Raw genomic sequence first — 24,161 nt, 5'->3', positions numbered from 1 at the left:
GTGCCTATCCCTTTTATCAGCTGTCACAACTGGCGATAATGGGCATCTCAGAGGGATGCTGAGCAAGAACCTGAGATGCGCTAAGTAAAAGCACCTCCAGTCAGGAAGCTTCCTCTCTCCTGTACTGTCTGTAACTTCTCTTTCTCCAACCTCCTGTCCAGCCCCTCCTCCGTCCTCAGCAGTGCGGTCCCCTGGGAATGGGGCTGAGGGGGCGGGGCGGGGGGCATCCGAGCTCTGGTGACGCGGTGCTCACATGACCGGCCTACGTGGGCAGCAGCCCCCACACCGCCTGCCTGTCCTGCGGTCGGGTCCCAGCGCCGTCCGCTTGCGTCGCCCGCGCAGAACCAGCTCCCTGAGCCGCCCGGGCGGCGGGCAAGGGGCGAGCGGGCTTAGGCGAGTCCCAAGAGGCGCAGGCCTGGCCCGGGCCCCGCAGGTCAGTGTGAAGGTGGGAGCTGCTGGCAGCCCCGGGCGGGGGTGGAGGCGAATGGGACTAGGATCCTGGAGCAGCGGTGAGGGTGGGGGAGAGGGGAAGGGGTCCAGAGATGGGTGAGGAGGGGCACGGGGCGTGGCGTGGGCAGGAGGGGTGGAAGGATCCCGCAATTGGCCCGCTGCCTCCTCGACGCCCCTCCTCTGCGCCCTCCATCAGTTTTCTGGCCTGAAATGGAGGGGGCGGGGGAGGGGTGTGACCCTCGTAGGCAAATTCTGGAAATAACCCCTTTTTACCCTCTGCCCAGAAGGAACTACTAACCTCTGAGAAAAGAGGTAGAGGTGGGACGGGTTGCCTGCAGGGGAGGGGGACCCAGAGACCCTAATAGTTTTGAAAGCATCCTGGCTTGGTGTCTGACACCTGAAAAAAAGATGTGGCGACTGAGGTGTGGGGTCAGGGGAGATAAGGGGGAACGGTTGGTTGAAGAGGCCCCAGATTCAGGAAACGGACCTCAGTCCTCTGACCACGCAGCCTCTCTCCGTGTCTCCTTTCTGTCTGCAGGTCTGCGTGTCTGTTCCCAGCACTCTGCAAGGCCAGAAAAGGAGGAGGAACCTGTCCAGAATCCCTGCAGGTCTGTTAAAGGGAGGAGGGGCACTGGAAAGGGCCGGGGCCGGGGGTGGGGGGGCAGGTGGAGGGCACAGCTTGGGCAGAATTTGAGGGCCCCACAGCTCATCCCCCAGCACATGTAATATATACACTCCCCACCATGTCGAAGGATAGTACAGAAGGTTGCAGGGCCTACCAGGTAAATGGCTGGCTCTCATGGGCAGGAGGAATGGTGGAGTAAAGGGTGGGCAGAAGGCACACCAGGAGGGTCAGGCCAGGTCAAGGGGATCCTCCCAAGGATGAGATGCCAGTACTATCCAGACCTGCATTTCACCCCAAAGCCCTCAGTCTCCCTTGTCTCCTCTTTGCCTCCTCTCCCCCACCTCCATCCCCCAGGACAAGAAAAGGAGGGAAAATCTCAACATGGAAAAACTCTGCAAGGAAAATGAAGGAAAGCCGGAAAGTGAGGGAAAGCCAGAGGATGAAGTAGAGCCTGACAATGAAGGAAAGTCGGATGAGGAAGAAAAACCAGAAGTGGAGGGGAAGTCAGCACATGAGGGAAAGCTCCAGAACGAGGGGCAACCAGAAGATGAGGGGAAACCAGAAGACGAGGGGAAGCAAGAGAAGCAGGGCAAGTCCGCAGATGAGGGAAAACCACCGGGCGAGGGCACGATGGAGTCCCAGGCAAAGCCAGAGAGTGAGCCACGGGCTGCCGAAAAGCGCCCTGCTGAAGATTACGTACCCCGGAAAGCCAAAAGGAAAACAGACAGGGTGACAGAGGATTCCCCCAAGGACTATGAGGAGGACTTACAGGAAAGGCATTTGGGCAGTGAGGAGATGATGAGAGAAGGTGGAGACCTGTCCAGGGCTCAGGAAGAGCTAAGGAAAAGACAGAAAATGGGTGGTTTTCATTGGATGCAAAGAGATGTACAGGATCCATTCACCCCAAGGGGGCAACGGGGTGTCAGGGGAATGAGGGGTGGAGGTAGGAGCCAAAGGGGCTTACATGATATCCCCTATCTTTAATGCCTTTGGCCTTCAATTCTGATTCTCTGATGAGAATGTCACTGACCCTGCTTTCCCTGGCAGGCATTTGCCAGGCTGTGTGCTTTAACTGTAAGCTGATACTTTGCTTTAGGTGTCACTTGTTACCAGCAGCCTTTCGGTCCAACTACAGTGCTGTCTGTGTTTCAGTAGGGGTTTTTCACCCGTGTGCATGAAAGAGATGTTCATGGTACACTGTAAAATAACAATAAAGAAAAATGGTTTTCATAACTGAAAATATTAGTATCTGCCATTTTTGTGAAAGTATAAATACTTGCATAATCCATTTGTGCAAAGAGAAAACTCTGAAAATGTGTGCACTAAAAAGGAGGTGATGGTTTTTCCCTGCATGGTAGCCAAAAATAGGTCTGACCTTCACTCAAAAATGAGTCCAATCACTTGATGGTTCCTCCATGCCATTCCTCTGTGGTACCCATCCCCATGTCTTCCCCTAGTTGTAACTACATCAGTGGGTATTGATACCATCCTATGGCTCCCACTGTGTCCTTTACCATCCTATGGCTCCCACCATGTGTGATTCTTTTTCTTTCTTTTCTTTGATCATTCATTTCTACTTTTTTATATTTGGATTATGTTAGTCATTAAAAAAACAACTAAGACCAGAAAACAATACATGATAAGTGATTGGACTGCCCAGTGAGTTTATGAGAGCAATGAAGACACTTAAAATTTCTGTTGTCAGAACGTACAATAATAGGTAAAACTCACATTAACTCTGGTACTCAGAGCTAGGGAAATCAACTTGGCAGTTAGAACAGACATACTGCTATAAAGGTCAGTGTTGTTATCTGTAAAATAGGGATAATACTTGCCTCATGGGACTGCCAAGTGGATTAAATGAAGTACTTGCTGAGAATATTCGCTGTGTTGTGACTCAGTACCCACCATATACTTGGGGGAGGGATGGCTCCCATACCACTTTTATGCAGTAGCAAGTATATGGATGGAATCAGACACTGAGAGAATAACTGAGGAAGGTCTCACCAGTGCTCAGGAATAAGTCCAGGTAGCTAAGAGATAGATGCCACTCTCTCCTGGATAATGCCATGTCTGCTGGGTGCTGTGTCCCTTCTCCTGGGTCTTGTACTCATTACTGATATTGTGTAATGAGCTGAAGGCCATAAGGTGCCAAGAGCCCTATCAATTTCTCTAAGGCCAGTGCCCATTTAACCTTGACCTCTTCAGAAGTGTGGATAAAGCCCTCTCTTCACTTTAGAATTACGGTTACCTAGTTATCTGTAAGTATCCCCTTAGTGCTACTTGAGACTCTAACACGGTTCAGATTTTTTTTTGTCTTTTTGTCTTTTCTAGGGCGGCACCTACAGCATATGGAGATTCCCAGCCTAGGCGTCCAATCAGAGCCTACACCAGAGTGACTGCAACGCGAGATCCGAAACGGGTCTGCAACCTACACCACAGCTCACAGCAACGCCAGATCTTTAACCCACTGAGCAAGGCCAGGGACTGAACCTGAAACCCCATGGTTCCTAGTCGGATTCCTTAACCACTGAGCCATGACAGGAACTCCCCTTCCAGATTTTTTAAGAAAAAATAATCATTTATGTGTATTTTGTTGGTTTATGTGGTTTTGCATACATAAATATCCTTCTTACCAAATTCAGATATTGCAGATTAGACGGGGTGTGGGGGTGGGGAGGGGGCGGATATCTGCATGATAGAGGCAGTGCTATTCTCACAGGTGAATATCTCATCTGCAGACTCCTTCCAAGGTTGAATTTTCTCCCAGGAAACTCTTAGGCCCTGCTTTAGCAGTTCAGAAGACCCATCAACATATTTGATTTTTAGATCCTTATTAGTGAATATGTGGTCCACGGACCAGCTATATCAGCATTACCTGCGAGTTAATTAGAAATGCAGAATTCCAGGCCCTACTCAGACTTACTGAATTGGAATATTCATTTTAAAAAGATCCCCAGATGATTCCTATGCACATTGACGTTTGAGAAGCACAGGGTTGGAGGGAGACTCTTTCCAGGCCCCTCATTCCCACCTTCACATGATGTGCCAAAAATGATAAGTATATGCCCTATATAACATACACATCATAGATTATTAAACAGACCCATATTTGTTTGTCAAACTGCAGATACCCTCTCCTCATGCATTAGTAGGTCTTAAAATTAATTCACTAGGGTCAAGACTTGCAATTTTTTTGGTCTGTTTAGAGCCGCGCCTGTGGCATATGGAGGTTCCCAGCCTAGGGGTCAAATTGGAGCTGTAGCTGCTGACCTACACCACAGCCACAGCCACGTCAGATCTGAGCCATGTCTGCAATCTACACCACAGCTCATGGCAACGCCAGATCCTTAACCCACTGAGCAAGGCCAGGGATAGAACCTACATCCTCATGGATGTTGGATTCGTTTCCGCTGAGCCACAACAGAAACTCCAAGACTTGCAATTTTTAATGAAATAAGTTAGAGTTGAAGAGATTCAAATATAAAATACCAAATTGCTGGAGTTCCCACTGTGGCGCTATGGGTTAAGAATCCAACCGCAGTGGCTTGTGTCACTACAGAGGTGCAGGTTTGATCCCTAGTCTTGTGCAATGGGTTAAAGGATCTGGCATTGCCACAGCAGCAGTGTAGGTCACAGTTGCTGCTTGGATTCAATCCCTGGCCCAGAAACTTCCATATGCTGCAGGTATAGCCATTAAAAAAAATCAAATTGAAGGTAGTTAGAGTATTATTTTGTGGAATTTGGTATGTGTGTATGTGTATGTACCATGAGTTATGATTTTAAAAAATATATTTCTGACTGTATGCTATAGTTTTTTAAAAATTGAGAAACTGCACTGAACTCTTTGCATTGCAAAGCATATCCAGTCCCTTTCACACTTGTATCCCTAGTGCCCAGTGCAGTACCTAACAAATAGTAGGTTCTTACTAAAAGTATAAATAATAATGACTAATTCAGGAACTTGAGTTTTTCTCCAAGTTTAGCCCCTGCCTACATAAATAACTGTGGGCAAATACAATTGTCTAACAAGGTTTACTTAAAATTCCAAAAGGATCCAGTAACTATGGGCTTCAAGGCTAGATAGGACCTACTGCAATTCACAGTGAGAGCTTTCATTAGTAAAAGATAGACACACTCAGCAGCACCAAGGAGAGCTCCTGGGCTGGAGAGAGTAGAATTTCTTAACCAAGGGAAGACAGTCTCTGTAAAGTGAAACTTAACAATTGTGGAATCCTTACTGTAAAGGGGCTCTGTGGAGGGCTCTGTGTATGCCACAGGAGCACGCCTCACAAAAGAACAGAAGCATGCCTGCCAGGGTGGGAGGCCAGGCGTGAGGGGCTTCCCTGGAGAGATAGCAGCCGAGCTACCTGCAGATTTTCTTTCTCCACTTAGTCCCAGGGGAATCAAGACCTCAGGTTTTAGAGACAACATATATCATATTGGTCTTGTGTCTGGACTCCATATGGCTTCCAGTTTTTTAAAATGATTTTATTCTTTCATTATAGCTGGTTTACAGTGTTCTGTCTCTTTTCTACTATACAGCAAGGTGACCCAGTCACACATACACATATACATTCTCTTTCTCATCCTCCATCATGCTCCATCATAAGTGACTAGATATGGTTCCCAGTGCTATACAATAGAATCTCATTGCTTATCTACTCCAAAGTCAATAGTTTACATTTATTAACTCCAGATTCACAGTCCACCCCACTCCCTCGACCTCCCTCTTGGCAACCACGTCTGTTCTCCAATCCATGAGTTTCTCTTCTGTGGAAAGGTTCATTTGTGCCATATATTAGATTCCAGATATAAGTGGTATCATATGGTATTTGTCTTTCTCTTTCTAACGTACTTCGCTTAGTCTGAGAGTCTCTAGTTTCATCCATGTTGCTGCAAATGGCATTATTTTGTTATTTTTATAGCTGAGTAGTGTTCCATTGTGTATATATACCACCTCTTCTTAATCCATTCATCTGTTGATGGACATTTAAGTTGTTTCCACGTCTTGGCTATTGTGAATAGTGCTGCAATGAACATACAGGTGCATGTGTCTTTTTCAAGGAAAGTTTTGTCCAGATATATGCCCAAGAGTGGGATTGCTGGGTCATATGGTAGATCTATATTTCGTTTTCTGAGGTACTTCCATACTGTTTTCCATAGTGGTTGTACAGTTTCTAGTTTTGAGTGATACCCAGAGCAAGAAAAAAATCTACAGTAGGTCCAGGCTCTAGTGCAAGTTTCTCTGACACTTCAGCTTCATTACTCTGCAGACTCAATTTTATTGTATTCCTGCTAGACAGAGTCTGTGAAGCCTTAGAAATCTCCAGCAGTAGAAGTAGAATACATACCTCACTGTTTTAGAGAAAAAAAAAAAAACATGTTCCCTTCTCTTGGCAACCCTAACTTGCTACCAGTCCTTGGTAAAGACTTAATACCTGACCATGAGGTTTTCATTTTCTATGCAAATAGGATACCCATTTTGAACTTGTTTTTATCTACTCTATGAATAATGAAGTTTGGTATGAGAATCAGCTTCCCACCATTAGCTGCAAATGGATTTAAAAGACGGCCTGAGTAAGTCAAGAAGGCACAAATAAATTACAGACTTACTCCTACTATTTCACTGTCTTTCTCTCAACTGACATATACGGTCTCATAGGGAGTTCCTCATGACCCATTAGAAAAAGAGATAAACAGTGGTCCAGCTCATGAATCTATCTTCTTGGTATGCTGACAGTAGGTACAAGTGGATGTCTGCTTCACTACAGCCCCACTCAGGAATGACTCAGAAAACAGTAGGAAAAAGAAATGATACCAGTGGGTAGAATTTTGTGTGGTCCCTTTTGTATGAACACATCATGGCTGTAGGTATGGAGCTACTCAAGCTCATGTGCAACGATTAAAAGATTGGTCAAGGACTTGGAGAGAATTAAATTGGAAAATTAATGATGAGGAAGTATGAGGAATAGGTTTGTAGATGGCCACTCATAAAGGGTGCAGATGGTACAGATATCTATGTCTCAAGATATAATAATTTATTATTGCACAACAAATTACCCCACACTTAGCAGCTTAACAAAATATTCATTTATTAGCTCACATATCTGTAGATAAAAAGTCTGGCACAGCAAGGTTGTGTTTTCTGCTCAGGATCTCACGAGGCTAACATCAAGATGTCAGCCAAAGAGAATTCTCATCTAGAAACTGGGAGGAAAATCTTATTCCAAGTTCATTTAGGTTGTTTCCTGAATTCACTTCCTTTCAGTTATAGGATTATAGCCGTACATTTTTTTGCTGGTCCTCAGCTAGGTTGTTTTCCGTTTGTGGAGACTACTTGCATTCTTTATCATGAAGCTCACTCCATCTTCAAGCAAGCTGTAACACATTGACTCTTTCTCATGCTTCTAACCTCTGACTTCTTTGTCTCTGCTTCTAGACCCCTTACTTAAAGGGATGATATGATTAAGTAAGGACCACCCAGATGATCTTCCTATATTAGGGTCAACTAATTTTTGATCCTAATTACATCTGCAAGATGACTTCACAAAAATATATGAATTAGTGTTTGATGGAATAACTGGAGGAAAATATGTATACACCATCTACTAGCAATTTGGTAGGTCACCTTAAAATTCTGCCTATTACAGTTTGCCTTCTGGTCCCCAAAGTTTTATGCCCTTCCCAGATGCAAAAGACATTCACCCTCTCCCAAGCTTCCCAAGAATCACATCACATTACAGTATTAGCCCCAAAGTCAAAATCTCATCATCTAAATTATCTAAACCAGATGTGGGTGAGGATCTTGGGTGTAATCCATTAAGTGAAATTCCTGAAGATACTCCTCTCATCTGTTGACCTATGATATTAAAGACACAAATTTTCTGCCCACAGCATATGATGATGGGATAGGCACAAGATAACAGTTATAGACAAAAATGTGGAAAATGGAAGATAAAAAGAAGTCACTAGCCCACAACTGCTGGACTTCCATGATAAGATCTCAAGGCCTGAGAATAACAATCCATGGCTCTTAGCTTCACCCTTTGTGCTCGTGGCTCTGTCTTCTGGACTCTTAGCTCTATATTCTGAGCTCTTGGTTCTGTCCTCTACTTCAGCCTTCCTTTTTCATTAAAGGTAGCATGTGGTTCCAGTTAGGCAGTTTTATCAGGCTGCTTTCCACCAGAAGAATTTTGGGGTTCTGATATTCTTTCATTTTGTACTCTTTTGTCTCTTTCATTCCAAGCTGATGATATTTCTGTTGATATAATTTTCTTAAGAACCTTGTTAATCTTGAATAAATTGCACTGAGTTTTACTTCATTGGACAAAATCTATACGTATGGAGTTTCCCTCGTGGCTCAGGGAGTTAAGAATCTGACTAGTATCCATGAGGATGCTGGTTCCATCCCTGGCCTTGCTCAGTGGATTAAAGGATCCGAGTTGCTGTGAGCTGTGGTGTAGGTTGCAGACAAGGCTTGGATCTGGCATTGCTGTTGCTGTGGCTGTGGTGTAGGCTGGCAGCTGCAGCTCTGATTAGACCCCCACCCTGGGAACTTCCATATGCCACAGGTGTGCCCCTAAAAAGACAAAAAAAAATCTACACATGTAATTATTTCTGATATCATTTTTCTCTATCTTTGCCTCCTGTTGAGGTGGGAAATGTGTGTGGATGCACTCACCTCCTAAAGGATTTGCATATTCATTGCCACATATTACCCTCCATCACTAAGCTGGTAGTGGCACATTAAATCCTCATCTTTCAAATAATTAACTTCTTTGTCTGACCTCTAGATCCCTTAAGCTTCCTAGAGGCTGTTGGGTTTTGTGGAATGTGCAAGCCATAATTTTTATCTCTCAAAAATGAACTTTTATGGCTGAGTGCTCTTTTTAAAAACTTTCGAAGGATTTAGCAAAAGGTTATGCGAGCCACACCCTCAGCTTTTTTGTTATGTCAGCTTTTTCGTTAAGGTATCTCTTAATTTTAGTGTATTTTGCTACTTGAATAGAATGAGAACTTCCCAAATCATTAAGTCCTATTTCCTTTGTGTTTAACAGATATCCCATCAATTTGTCTCTCTCTTGCCACATTTTGATATAAATAGTAGGAAGAAACCAGGGCACACCTCATCATCTTGCTTGGAAAAAATCTCACCTAAATGTCCAAGTTTGGAGTTCCCGCCGTGGCTCAGTGGTTAACGAATCCGACTAGGAACCATGAGGTTGCAGGTTCGGTCCCTGGCCTTGCTCAGTGGGTTAAGGTTCCAGCGTTGCCGTGAGCTGTGGTGTAGGTTGCAGATGCGGCTCGGATCCTGCATTGCTGTGGCTGTGGTGTAGGCCAGCGGCTACAGCTCCGATTCGACCCCTAGCCTGGGAACCTCTATATGCTGCAGCAGCGGCCCAAGAAATGGCAAAAAAACAAAAAATAAAAAAATAAAAAAATAAAAAATAAAAATAAATAAATGTCCAAGTTTATCATTTACAAGTTCTGCTTTCCACTGAACTGTAGGAGATAATTTCACTAATCATAATGCTACTGCGTATGAGGATCTTACTGCTTCAGTTTCCAATAACATGCTCTTTACATCCTTCTGGACTTGCACTGGCAGGGTCTGTGAAGTGTCTGTTTTTATTTATGGTTGGTTCCAAGCAATAATAGTCCTCAAAATTCTCCCAGCCTTCACCCACTGCCCAGCTCCCAAGCAGTATTGGGTATTTGGTACTTTCAATCCAATATCTAGATTAGTTTTCCATTACTATGTAACAAATTACCTCAAATTTATCAGCTGACAGTGTTTGGCACAGCTGGGATGTGGGGGAGAGGGAACCCTGTGTTTTGGCTACAGCAGTATGGAATGGAGCTTGGAAAGTGGGGAGGAAGCAATCTTGGTTCAAATATTACAGGCACTCAACTTTCTTACTGAATTTTTATAGATTTTCTTGAACAGATGTTTCTTCATGTGATTTTTGTCCTTAACACCATTAGGAATTTAATGACTGACTTTGTTTTGTAAAATATATTTTTTACCACTTTCACTGAGGATACAGTCAGTGGGGCTCCTCATGCTGCCATGCCAGAAATCAATCTTCCATTATTTCTTTGCAGTGTTTCATCACAATTTTCTTTCTCTTCTTCTTCTGAGACTTTGGTTAATCACTTGACCCTTGAACAATGCAGGGGTTAGTGGTACTGACTCCTTACACAGTTGAAAATCTGTTATACCTTTTGGCCTCCCCCTAAACTTAACTACCAACATCCTAGTGATGACTGGAAGCCTTACCAATTACATAAACAGTAGATTAACACATATTTTGTGTGTTATATCCTGTACTCTTGCAATAAAGCAAGCTAAAGAAAAGGAACTGTTATTAAGAATAAGGAAAATACATGCACAGCACTGTACTGTATTTATTGACACTGTATATTTACTTCATCTGTTTACATAGTCTGTCAATGCCTACATCGATACTGTCTTATATGATACAAAATAATGTAGCTGTTATATGTACTGCTAACACTAGACATCAAAAATGAAAAGATCATTGAAACTTAAATTTATGGTTGCCAAAGGGGAAACATGGGGAGGGATAAATTAGGGGTTGGGACTACATGTATACACTACTATATAAAAAATAGATAGGTAATAAGGACCTAGTGTATAGCATAGGGAAAGTTACTCAATAGTGTGTAATAACCCATATGGGAGAAAAATCTAAAAAGGAATGTATATATGTATATGTATAACTTGTTTACTTTGCTGTACACCTGAAACTAACACAACTTTGTGAGTCAACTATACTCCAATAAAATTTATTTTAAAAATTAAAGATCATGTGAAAAAGAAATTCATATTTATTTATAGGTATAAGGATTTGTGCATTGGTAATGAAGAAGCAGCAATATGGTTGCTTTATGGTTGTCTAGTGTGATGGATACCACTGCTTCATGGTAGCCTAGCCAATACTGTAATGAATAAATCATTATAAAACTTTTATGGCACATAATATCACACTCACATTCATGATATAGCATTGGAAATTTTGTTACATTAAAGAAAAATACTTACCTGTGATGATGATAGGCTGATACACAGTGAGAGAAAGGGGAGAGAGAGAGAGGCATACCATATGATTATGTAATTCTTTGAAAGCGAAGTTATAAAACAGTAAGAAAACTGTTATTAATTTTATATCACTCACCTTCTGCCTGTATAAGAATAGGCAATTCACATCAGTATTAAGTCTTACACACAATGTTATTCATGTATATTTCTGTATATTTATTGAAAAAAATCCACATATAAGTGGACCCAAGCAGTTCAAACTTGTGTTGTTCAAGGGTCGACTGCATATACATTAAATTTTTTCCCACCATATTCCATTAGTCACACAATCTTTTCTGCATTGTCTTTTTGCCTCTCTCTCCCCCTAAGTCTAGAGATTAGCACCAGTTCAGAGCCTTTAGCTAATTACTCCCAGAAGATTTTTATATTTATTGCCCTAGTGCACAGTCACCCTGAAAAGTGTCTGCTGGAAAAGACTATGGAAGATTCATAGTACACACCAGTGGCTGCAGGGTCCTAACTTAGAGGTAACTTGCCTTTCCCTCAGTTAGGTGAGAAGTTGAAAAACCCCACTATAGCAACTTGAATTGGGAAATTAGCAGCGCTAGATTTTTTTCTGCCTGAACATGTCAGGTAGAATTCTATAGGCTGCTCAATTATTTCATTTTTAAGAGTGCTCTGATTATTCATCACCACTGATCCCTGTAGGTCAAAAATCATCTAATTACCATTTTGTCCCCAGGGCTCATTGTAGTAGTTGCACTCAACTTGTTTCATATGACTAAGCACTGTCACCTGACCTCCACCACCCTGGGATCCATTCATTCATACTAAGATCGAGTAGTAACTCAATACCTCTGTAGCATTCTTCACCACCATCTCCATCGTACAAAGCACAGGCCCACAGAAATCTTTAAGGATGTTCATGACCCTCTCACCCATGCATTTTTAATGTCTTAGAGCATGTATGCACAAATGCCCCCATCCCATATATCAGGGCTCCATTCCTTCCCTACTAGTGTTCTTACCTTGTTGTAAAATCCATAGCAGCTAGGGCAGTTAATTGGCAGTGGAACTCAGTGACACCATGAGGACCTGAGCTTGGGCTTCAACATTTTTCTCATCCCTAAGATGAAAAACTTCTTCAAACATGCCATGTAAGCTTTCTGGTGCCCTACGTGTGTGTTCTATTTTCATAGTTTTCAATTTATTTTTTCCTATGTATACTCTTTAGGACCATCAAATGAACACGGGAAACTCCATAACCTCTTGGATAATTATTTTCAACATAATGCTTAAATGACACAGCAGCTTGATTCCCCAAACTTTAGATGCCACCTTACATCATTCCATGACACCAGGGGTGTCAATTTGAGTAAGTGTGATACTACTACGTGCTGTGTACCAGGCAACCTCTCCTAACACCTGCCTCCATTCTCCTGACCCCAATCGTAAGGAGGTAATTTTTTTCCTCCTTAAATTAACAATTCAATTCCTGGGGTAACTTCTGGTGTCTATTACTGTATCTGAGATGTGCATGACAAGAAACAGGGAATCCATTTTTAGAAAATTTGAGAGGCATTTTTTTTAAAGGTCAATGTGTAAAGATGTGAGAAGGGTACTAGAGAACCACAAGGGATAGTACAATACTCCATGGCTAGTAATGGTAGGGTTATCTAGGTCTGAAGGACAAAGGGAAAGAGAGGTTACTGAAAGCTGGAGATACTGTTTCTATTCCTTCAGGAAACTTTGGAGGAGAGACTCAGCATCTGGTGATAACACAGGGAATAAGCTGAGAAGAAAATTTCCTGACCACATTGTCCATCATTGACTGCCACAGAACAAGAGAGCTCTTTGATGTAGTTAATACAAGTCAGATTCCCTAGGATATAGAGCAGAAGAATCCTTCCTTCACCCTGGGAAGATGGAGAGATTTCTAGGAAATAAGCAATGGCCGTGTTAGTAATACTCACTGGGAATTGTGCCTGCAGTGGGAAAGGGTCCCCCTATTCAGCTTTTATTACATCGTAAGGAGCGGGGTAAAAGGCATTTTGTTGGAGTTCCTGTCGTGGCACAGCGGAAACGAATCCGACTAGGAAGCATGAGGTTTCGGGTTCGATCCCTGGCCTCGCTCAGTGGGTTAAGGATCCAGCGTTGCTGTGAGCTGTGGTATAGGTCACAGACATGGCTCGGATCTGGCATTGCTGTGGTTGTGGTGTAGGCTGGCAGCTGTAGCTCTGATTGACCCCTAGCCTGGGAACTTTCATATGCAGTGGGTATGGCCCGAAAAAAAAAAAGACATATTGTTCTTACAGGGTTAATTCTAGCAGGACTGGGATTTGCCTAAACTGGTCTACTAAAGTAAGAAGTGCACCTGTGAGTTACTGACTGCATGGTAAGGGCATGAAACATACTAAGAGTTGTTTTAGAGCCATGGGTCCAAGGAATTTGGGTGGTATGTACCAGCTTATCAGCTTTGTTTATTGGTAACAAAAAGGTTGATCATTTGCTCCTGATCTTGGTGAACCTCCCATTAAGAGCCCTGCTGTTCAAGTCAGCTACATAGCAAAAATAAGCCTATATAACCATCACTGTATGAGAATTGTGGGCTGAGACTCCATTTTGTGCTCTCTAGTTCTAAGGTATTCTGTGCATGCATCTGTGGTTCCTCTTCCAAAAGAAGAAGTGCATATTGCCAGGGCTCTTAGAGAGACAGAGAGGAATGGGGGTTTATATCTAGACACTTTAGCCCCTGACTATGAGACAGTTCTTGGCTGTGAGGCATATTCTCAATGCTATTGCTGTATCATATTCCTTTTTTTTTCCTGTGCCCATCTACAGATTTGCAAGCATTGACATTTGAGGTCCCATGAGTCTTCTTTAGCAACGGAACTGTTTAGCTGTCATAGTTATCATAGTATATGGAGAAGAAAATACACAATACTATGAGATGTCTTCCATTTGCCTTTGTTTATAGTCATGATTTGCTCTAAAGACACTTTCAGATTCTCTTCAGTGGATATATTAATCCTTGCCATTATGGATTCATCCTCCCAAACTTTTATACCTTACACAGGCCTTTAGCTCCCTCCCTACACACAAAATAGCCATTGCTCTTTTCACTTTATGGTGATTTACACTTACTATGACAGCAATCATAATGAATATATAAGTCAGTGGACATTAGCCTTTAGTGTGAATCAGAATCTCCTAGGAAGCTGGTTAAAAATGGAGATTCTAGCACTCCACTCAGTTGATCTGAGGGAGAGGGTCAGTTCACATTTTCAACAAAGTCCTCTGGTGATTCTAACATGTGGCAAGTTTGCAAAATTTAAAAACATGCATACATTAATAAAATGACTAAGGGTTAAATTTGTGGTACAAATGCTTCCACATGATGTTTCATTTGGAACTGCAATTAATCCCGCTAGAGAAGTAGACTCCACAGTTACTTATCTCAACCAGGAATGATCTGGGGTACAAACACCTAACTCAACTATTATTACTTGCAAATTTATTAAGAACCTATTACTTGATCAGCGCTGTGCTAAGCATTAGAGGTACCAGAATGAAAAGGACAAATTGTGCTTTGAGAAGCAGAACCCAAAACTGTTTTGCAATTTTTTAAAAATTTAGCCCACAATCAGAAATTTATTTTTCAACACAATTCAGGCTGTACAAACACATGTATATACATAACTGAAATACAAATTTCACGAAACAATACTCACCCTATCTACCTGCAATATAATTTGATATTTACTGTTTGGCTCTAACCAGTGCTATTCTACTCTACTTCATTAAAAAAAATTGCAGGGATTGACTCATTTAGTTTGTTTCCATTTCTACTAATGTCAGGGATGTGGAACTGCAGTTTTACAAACACAGGCCTACATAATAATCTGTGGGGTGTATCTTATGCAACACGAGCATTTATCCTTCTAGGCACATATTTCCCACGATGGTGGGAGTGGGAGGCTAAAGAGAGTCCCCTTATAAACAAGTGCTTTGCAAACTTTAAAGTGCACAGGAATCACCTGCAGATCTCATTTGAATGAAGATTCTTATTCAGTAGGCTTGGAAATGGGGACCTGAGATTCCACATTTCTCTCTCCCCAGTGATGCTGATGCAGCCAGTCCATGGACCACCATTTGAGTAGCAATGCTACCACAAGTGTGGGTAGGTGTGCTAACCTTGTAATGAAGGACCAGGCAGGAGTCTCCTAGGAGATAATTTCCTCTAAGGAAAGAAGAATGAAGCAGAGAAGGCACTGACAGATGAGAAAAGCACAGGATGTGCCACTCATATTTTATCCCAGCTTCGCATATCTGAATCTAGTGGAAAGACGGCTGTACACAAAAACAAACTTGGAAAGCAACAAACACAAAAAGGGTTGTTTTGGTGTTAAAAAAATAAAAAGGAGTTCCTGCTGTGGTGCAGTGGGTTAAGAATTCGACTGCAGTGGCTTGGGTTGCTGTGGAACCACCAGTTTCTGGTTTGATCCCTGGCCTGACACAGTGGGTTAAAGGATCTGGTGTTGCTGCAGCTGTAGCATAGGTCACAGCTGCAGCTAAGATTCAACCTCTGGCTGGGAACCACCCTATGTTGCAAGCGTATCCATTAAAAAAAAAAGATTGTAGGATTGTTTCACTTAGGGACTGAAACATCACTGAGGTGTTACAACTTGGATAAGTATAGCTATAAAGTGAGGAAAAGGGCTTTAATCTCACTTCCATAGGTGAAATGGGGTGGGGCAGGTTTGGGGCTCATTGAGAAATCCAAGGAAATCAACTGGGCTTTGTCACCTTGGTACCAGTTCATCAGCAGTAGTGAGGGCCTTTAAGAGCGTTCAGGACTGTTTTTTTTTTTAATTTTATTTTTATTAGTGTACAGTTGATTTACCACATTGTGTCAATTTCTGTCATACAGCTAAGTGGAATATATGAAAAATAACAGTAAATGACACTGAAAAAAAGAGTGAGTGAATGCAGGACTCATGAGAAGAGGTATAAGTGCCCAGCAGACATGGCAATACCCAGTGGAAGGTGTTACCCACGTTTTGGCTTCCTGGACTTATTGCTGGGCACTGGTGAGATGTACCTCAACCCTTCTCCCAGTGTCTGATGGGGTCCTGGTCCTGCTAGTGTAGGGGAAAAGGTAGAAGTCAGCCTAACACGGCTTTCATACTCAGTACCTCATCTAATCCATTCCTCAATTCTGTAAGGCAATTACTACCCCATTTCACAGATGACAAGACTGTCCTTTACAACAATGGATCTGTCATAACTGCTAATTTGATTCCTCCAGATACAAGTCCACAAGTAATGTGAATTTTACATAATATTTTAAGTTCTGATAAGAATTTTGAATGTCTCCACTGCTTTCCTAAACTTAGTAAACAGTTCTTTGTATTGCTTTCTATGTATTGCTTCTTTTTTTATATTTCAGTATTTCTTTATAAGGAAAATAACCTATGTTCTCTAGGAAAAAATAGACAGATGAGTAGAAATAAAACAAAGAAGTCACCCACAATCTCACAGCTCAAAAAAATCATTGTTAACCATTTAGTGAACAAAATTTTCTATTTTTCCTGTGCATAGATGCACTATATAAATTTGGGTTTTTTTACAAAAGTGGATCAATTCTGTAGATGATATCATAAGCTGCTTTATTTTTCCAAAAATCATAACGTCTTTGTAATGCACATGGGGGAAAATCCCCTATGGGTAAAAACATTGTTGATAACAAGAGTGACACCTCGAGCAAAGTATCAGCAAAACCTTAAAGCACAAGGCCTAATAAAGACCTGCCAGGGCACTACACAAAAGGAATGTCTTCAAAACCCCTCTGTGGGGCCCTGCAGCCACCCCTGAGTTCCCTTGGGCCCCTGGGGTGGAAGGGGTCCTGTAAACTTTTTTGCATCCACATAAACCCCCCCAGTTTCTGTCTGGTTTTCTTCACCTCATCCTCCACTCTGGCCATCTCGTCAAATTCTCTTATCATCTCCTCATTGCTCAAATGCATATCGTGTATGGCCTCCTTGTATTCCTTGAGACACTGAGCCAGCCCCTTGTTGGTTTTTCTTTTGGCCTTCCTGGGTATATCATCCCCAGCTGGGCGCTTTCCTGCAGCCCTTGGCTCGCTGGCTGGCTTTTCTTCTTTGGGCTTGCCCTCACTCACTGGCTTTCCCTGGCTCTCTGGCTTTGCCTCACTCTCTGCTTTTCCTTCTTTTGGTTTGCCCTCGCCCACTGGCTTTCCCTGGCTCTCTGGCTTTCCTTCTTTGGGCTTTGCCTCACTCTCTGGCTTTTCCTTATCCTTTAGAACTTCCTCATCTTCTGGCTTTCCCCTGTGATCTGTCCTTCCCTTGTTTTCTAACTTTTCCTTGTCTGCCACGGCACAAGCTACTCCTGGCTTTCCCGCATCCAGTGGCTCTTCTTCCTCTTCCATCTTTCCATGGTTCTCAGGCTTTCCTTCATTTTCATTGCAGAGTTTTTCCATGTTGAGATGTTCCCTCCTTCTCCTGTCCTGGGGTGGGGCAGGGGGAAGAGAAGACAAAGAGGAGACAAGGGAGACTGAGGGCTGGGGGTGGACAGCAGGTCGGGATGGTAGGAGTTGCTTCTTGCTCCTTTCTGGGATCCCCAGACCTGGCCCAGCCCTCCTAGTGTGCCTTCTGCCCACTCTTTACCCCACCATTCCTCCCACACACAGGAGCCAATCATTTCTGTTGCAGGCCCTGCCATTTTCCCCCAACGTTTGCTCAGCATGGCAGAGTGTGTGAAGATGTTTTGGGAAGTGGACAGCGGGGTCCCCAATTCCGCCCAGGCGGTGTCCTCCTCTGCACCCTACTGTGACCCTGTCCAGTGCTTCACTGACCTGCGGGGATTCTGGACAGGCTCCTCTCCTTTTTTGTAGCCCAGCACAGTGCTGGTAACAACAGCCTCACAGACCTGCAGACAGACAGGAGACCACGGCTGGATGGCTGGTGAGCCCTGCTATTCCAACATTTCCAACTCTACCTTCCAAGACCTCGCACCTCAGTGGCCACATCTTTCTTTCAGGCCTCAGACACCAGGCCAGGATGCTTTCAAAACTGTTAAGGTCTCTGGGTCTCCCTCACCTGCAGGCAACCTGCTCCGTCCCCACCCCTTCCTCCTGGGCACAGAAGGTAAAAAAAGGGGTTATTTCCAGAATTTGCCTACGTTTCAGGGTCACACTCCTCCCCCGCCCCCTCCATTTCAGGCCAGAAAACTGATGGAGGGCACAGAGGAGGGGAGTCGAGGAGGCGGCGGTGCTAAATGCTGGATCCTCCGGTCCCACCTTCCCACGCCACGCCACGCCCCGTGCCGCTACTCACCCATCTCCGGACCCCTTCCCCTCTCCCCCACCCTCACCGCTGCTCCAGGATCCTAGTCCCATCCGCCACAACCCCCGCCCGCGGCCAGCAGCATCGCCTACCTTCACACTGACCCGCGGGGCCCGGGCCAGGCCTGCGCCTCCTCGGGCTCGCCTAAGCCCGCTCGCCCCTTGCCCGCCCGCCCCTTGCCCGCCGCCCGGGCGGCTTGGGGAGCTGGTTCTGCGCGGGCGACCGGAGCGGATGGCGTGGGACTGCACCGCAGGGAGGGTAGGCGGGCGCGGGGGCTGCTGCCCACATAGGCGCCCAGCCGGTCACGTGAGCACCGCGTCACCCAAGCTTGGATGCCCTGCCCCCTCACCCCCATCTCCAGGGGACCAGACAGCTGGTGACCGAGGGGTGGTAGGATGGGCTCTTGGAGGAGTTACCCACAGACCAGGATGGGGGCGGCTTCCTGACTGCAGGTGCCTTACTTGGAGCATCTCAGGTTCTTGCTCAGCATCCCTCTGAGATGCCCATTATCGCCAGTTGTGACAGCTGATAGGTACCTGACTTTGACAAGAACATTCCACACCGAGACCTATAGCCCGCTTACTTTCAAGACCAGCTCTGTCTGACTCCACAGCCCTGGTGGTGGTGTCCACCAGGAAGCTGCGCTGCCACCTTCTTCTCAGCCCACGTGTTTGTTCTCTCTCCCTTGGTGATCTCTGTTCATTTCCCTCTAAACACAGATGATTCCCAAATCTACAGATCCACGTTATTCCCTCCTCTGAGCCTCAGACCTTTGCCAGCTGTCTGTTGGACACCACTGCTTGGGGTCCCCAAGAGACCTCAAAATCCATGTACTCCAAACTGATTTCACCAACTTCCTTCTTGCCTTCTCTGTTCACTTCTCTCCACGCTGGAAACTTGCACTCCAGCATTTGACCTGTTGTCATCTAGAGAGTGTCAGACAGCTAAAAATTTAAAAAAGAAAAAAAAAGGAAGATTTAAAATAATTTAAGTGGATCGCAGGTGCACAGATTCATCTCATAACCCATGTTTGCCCCTCTTCCTTCTCTTCCTTCCCCTTTCTTTTTTTTTTCTTTCACATTTGTGAAACCACCACCTGACCCAAGACTACAAAACTCCCAGTACAGTAGCTGCTACAGTGTAGTCACACACACACACACACACACACACACACACACACACGGGTATACAGGTGTCTGAGTGTATAAATATGGGATGCCACTATTTCTATTTTGATTTGCAAAATACCACATCTTTTTACACAATTATTATGTATGTGACACAACTACTTCTAATTATATTTCTTTTTTTTTCTTTTTATGACTGCACCTGTAATATATGGAAATTCCCAGGCTAGGAGTCAAATCAGAGCTGCAGCTACTGGCCTAGCCACAGCCACAAACAACATTGGATTGGAGCCGCATATACAGCCTACACCACAGCTTGTAGCAACAGAGTCCTTAACTCACCAAGCAAGGCCAGGGATGGAACCCACATCCTCTCAGACATTATGTTAGGTTCTTAACCTACAGAGCCACAATGGGAACTCCTCTAATTATATTTCTTATGCATATGTTTCTTAATTAGACAAAACATTTATTTTCCTACAACGTTTTGTTCCACCAAAATATGTATTCTCATTAACACATTAACTTGACGTAACAAGTAATTTTATCCTTAATATTGAATTTAATAACTGAATCCACAATGCCATTAATAACAAGCCTAAATATGTCCTTTCATGAGAATGAACTTCCAAAAAATGTATTATTATTATTATTCCATTAATTCGATGGGGGAAGTAATATCAAATCACCCTTAGTATTAACTGATTTTGTTTTAATCATCTGATGATGCCAATTTTAAACTATTGTCAATATTTGCCTTTATTAAAGTTTCTTTGCTAATGGAGCCAACATATTAAAAGCTATTGGGAGTTCCCATCATGGCTCAGTGGTTAATGAACCTGACTAGTGTCCATGAGGACTTGGGTTCAATCCTTGGCCTCACTCATTGAGTTAAGGATCCTGCATTGCTATGAAGCTTGGTGTAGGTCACAGACCTGGCTTGGATCTCATGTTGCTGTAGCTGTAGCTGTAGCTTAGACAAGTGGCTACGGCTCCAATTGGACCCCTGGCCTGGCCTAGGAACCTCCATATGCCTCTGGTGCAACCATAAAATAAATAAAAAGAGCTATCACTCCTATTTTTGAACCTGCACACAAAAACTTGGGATTCAAAATTTAAAGAAAAAGAATTCATTCTAAATTAGAAATATCATTCGTAGAATGAGGAGGCAACACAACTTCTGCATCTGTATGTACTTAATTGACATTCTTCTTAAAATAACTACTACCTTCAAAAGTAGATGAAAATTTCTTTTAGCAGGTTGATTTGAGTTTTCTGGAAGTCAATAGTATCACTACAGCCCCCTTGGTGCATAGTAAATGTCAGCAAACATTTTGTGGGAGTTAAATGTTTATCACCAACTTTATTAAGGAAACAAAAATTGTTACTAATTTTTCATTCAATATACTCTTAAGTTTCTTGTTCAGAGATTGAAGAATCATTTCCAACAATAAAATATAGATGTAGATTTGCACTGTATAATGAATGATAAAACCACTCTACCAAGGATGTTCATGCTCCACAGTGGCATGACTCAGCTTGTACTTCCCTCACATATTTCATATACACTTTCATGCTTTTTTTGTTTTTGGGTTTTTTATTTATTATTTATTTATTTATTTATTTTGCTTTTTAGAGCTGTACTCATGGCACATGGAGGTTCCCAGGCTAGGGGTCAAGTCGGAGCTACAGCTGCTGGCCTAAGCCACAGCCACAGCAACATCAGATCCAAGCCATTGTCTGCGACCTACATCACAGCTCACAGCACCACCAGATCCTTAACCACTGAGCGAGGCCAGGGATCAAACCCAAGACTTCATGGTTTCTAGTCAGATTCGTTTCTGCTGCGCCATGATGGGAACTCCAACTTTCATGCATTTTGGATATCCTTAGCATGATCATGGTCCAACTAGCTAATCACATGAAATAGCAGAGCTAGCAGCATCAAGTGCTTTTCTCACTACCAGTCAAGACAAAAAGGGACTGGTTCTCTAGCTGCTGCTATGAGAGTTTACCTCATTTTAATACTGAGTACCCTGCATGTTGTCCTTGAAGAGGATGTATTACTTATGTGACATTAGGAAAGAGACTTTTCAAAGATGATTAAAGATTTTGAGAAGAGAATATCCCAGATTATCCAAGTAGGCTTTAAATATGATTATAAATGTCCTTATAAGAAGGAGACAGAGGGAGATTTTACTACAGAAGAAGGCAACCTAACAACTGAAGCTAGATCCTAAGCTGCTTGGAGTTCCTGCTGTGGCACAGTGGGCTAAGGATCTGGTGTGGTCTCAGCTGCAACTTGGATTCAATTCCTGGCTGGGAACTTACATATGCTGCGAGTGCCAAAAAAAAAGAAAGAAAGAAAGAAAGAAAGAGAGAGAGAGAGAAAGAAAGAAAGAAAGAAAGAAAGAAAGAAAGAAAGCAAGCAAGCAAGCAAGCAAGCAAGCAAGCAAGCAAGCAAGCAAGCAAGCTAAGCTGCTGGCTTTGAAGATGAAGGCAGGAGCCATGAGCCAAGGAATGCAAGGAATGAAGCTTAGAAGCTGGAAAAGGCAAGAAAATGGATTCTCCCCTAAAGCCTCCAGGGGGAGCCCAGCCCTACCCATAAACTTGATCCTAGCCCAGTAAAACTGATTTGGGGCTTTTAACATCCACAGCTGTAAGAGAAGAAATGTGTATTGTTTTAAGCCTTCAACTTTATGATTATTTGTTACTGAAGCATTAGGAAATTAATACAGTAAACAGTCTACTAAACCCATTCTGGCTTTTGCAACAGGGAAGAACAACTATGACTCCATATTGAACCTAGTTTAGTTCTTACCTTTTTCTTCTGGTGTTAGTTGCCTTTGCTTCGTCATGTTAGCTCTGCGCATAAGCACATTAATTATTGAAGGAATTTTGCCTGCAGCTTAGGGTGTACGTGATAGCCCCATTTTGAAGAAGCTCTGCCTTCCCTGAGGTGATAAGGAAATAAGAACAAGAAAAATTAACATTTGTCTTATCTAGTTTTGCAGGAACATCTTGACCAGACCAGATTAACGTCAATGGGAATCAACTGACCAAGAACCAAGAATTTTCGCAACCTCTCTCAGACCACTGGTGCCTCGCTGCTTGAGGCTATTCCTCACCTCCTGACCTCACCTCCTCCTACTGTCCCCTTCACTAGCCTAAAAGAAGCTTGAATTTGACCCCAAATTAAGATGTTCTTTAGGATATTACTCTGCCATCTTCTCATCTTGCTTGCTTTCCAAATAAAGTCGATTTTCTTTGCCCCAACACCTTGTCTCTCAATTTATTGGTCTGTCATGTGGCAAGTGGTATGAATTTGGACTCATTAATACTTTAATGTAAATATCAAAAATAATAATACATTGTTTAACAATGAAGATTTTTGGACAAGTGTTAAACTATATGGATGCCAGGTCAATAGGCAACCCTTATGTTAAGGGCAAATCAGGAAGCAATTTGTGTAAAGCCACCTGCCCCAGTGCCTGGCTCATAATAAGTATTCGATTGGATGAGTTTGTATTAGTATTCTGGTTGAGAACAGCCATGTCTTTTTAAAAACTTTCTTTAGACTATTGTAGATTTACCTATAGTTGTGGAAAAACAATAGAGAGACGTCTTATGCCCCTTACTCATTTTCCCTCTATGGCAACTTGTGTAGCTACAGTAAAATATCACAAATAGAAAACTGACATTGATATGACAAAATAAAATTCATATTTTAAAGTAAGACAAGATAAATTTAAACATACAATTTTTTCTCTGCTTGTTTGGGCCTCCTTCCTCCCCTCTAGTGTGCATTGTGCATCTGTATTATGCATTGACCACATCTCCCCAATGGCAGAAATACCTACTTAACCACAAGAACAATTTTTCTTTATCTGATGCCAGCCCTGTAACTCCTTAGAAGATAACATTCCTTTCTCAATCCTGTAAAGGGTGATGATGATCCACCACTCAACTTGTATGTGCAAACATCTTTGGTGAACTTTATGTACAATGTCACCATGTCATTTCCCTCAAAGATAGTGATTGGTGCAGAACAGTGGTCAGACAACCTGGGGAGATATAGGGCTGCACCTAATGGAAGTTCTTAGCTTACATACTTACTTTTGATCTTATTAATGTCACTAGATATATTACTCGTATCCTGCCTACTTTTCAAAATCGTTGTTGCATTACCAAATGTGTGACTGAGCCTCCAATAAAAATAATGAAGACTAGGTGACTTGAAACAATTGACCAAATATGTAGTTCTATATGAGATCAATCAATCAATCAATCAATCAATATGGGAAGAAGCGATAAAAGGGAGTAGTTTCCTAGACCATAACAGACTAGTAAGACAGGTGGTCTAGAGACTTTTGGAAATTGTTGATAAGACCTAGTCCAGTAATAGCACATTGAGTGGCCTGTCAAGAAATTCCTGGCCTGACCTGGGAATTAGCATTCCTAGCGCCGTGGGACAAAATGGTCATGAAATGCGTTCCAAAACCTTGCTCAAATTTATGACCATGAGAGTG

At 43.1% G+C, this 24,161-nt stretch overlaps 2 protein-coding genes across 3 annotated transcripts; one reads left to right on the top strand and one right to left on the bottom strand.

Moving 5' to 3' along the window:
- The first annotated feature begins 314 nt into the window (after positions 1-314).
- TCEAL6 (transcription elongation factor A like 6) lies at positions 315-2,024 on the top strand. The gene is given in 4 exon segments (XM_053743480.1): positions 315-433; positions 989-1,058; positions 1,430-1,978; positions 1,980-2,024. Coding segments are annotated over 2 exon segments (552 nt in total). The 5' UTR covers positions 315-433; positions 989-1,058; positions 1,430-1,456; the 3' UTR covers positions 2,010-2,024.
- A 14,769-nt stretch (positions 2,025-16,793) lies between these two features.
- Positions 16,794-18,732, bottom strand: TCEAL2 (transcription elongation factor A like 2). 2 transcript variants are annotated; one of them, XM_047764558.1, is made up of 3 exons: positions 18,598-18,732; positions 18,016-18,089; positions 16,794-17,667 (listed from the first exon to the last, which is right to left on the bottom strand). In XM_047764558.1, the coding sequence occupies exon 3, from the start codon at positions 17,638-17,640 to the stop codon at positions 16,960-16,962; it is 681 nt and encodes a 226-aa protein (XP_047620514.1). In that variant the 5' UTR covers positions 17,641-17,667; positions 18,016-18,089; positions 18,598-18,732; the 3' UTR covers positions 16,794-16,959. The 2 variants fall into 2 exon arrangements, with proteins under 2 accessions (XP_047620514.1, XP_047620515.1); XM_047764559.1 differs by lacking the exon at positions 18,598-18,732 and having other exon boundaries at positions 16,794-17,662; positions 18,016-18,032.
- Positions 18,733-24,161: the final 5,429 nt, after the last annotated feature.

This window comes from Phacochoerus africanus, chromosome X, assembly GCF_016906955.1.
Source record: "Phacochoerus africanus isolate WHEZ1 chromosome X, ROS_Pafr_v1, whole genome shotgun sequence".
Taxonomy (NCBI): domain Eukaryota; kingdom Metazoa; phylum Chordata; class Mammalia; order Artiodactyla; family Suidae; genus Phacochoerus; species Phacochoerus africanus.
Note: the sequence above shows the minus strand (reverse complement) of the source record. Positions and strands in the feature narration are given on the sequence as shown.

Coding starts and splice junctions, on each gene's coding strand:
- TCEAL2 (XM_047764558.1), bottom strand. CDS start 17,640: ATGGAAAAACTCTGCAATGAAAATGAAGGAAAGCCTGAGAACCATGGA.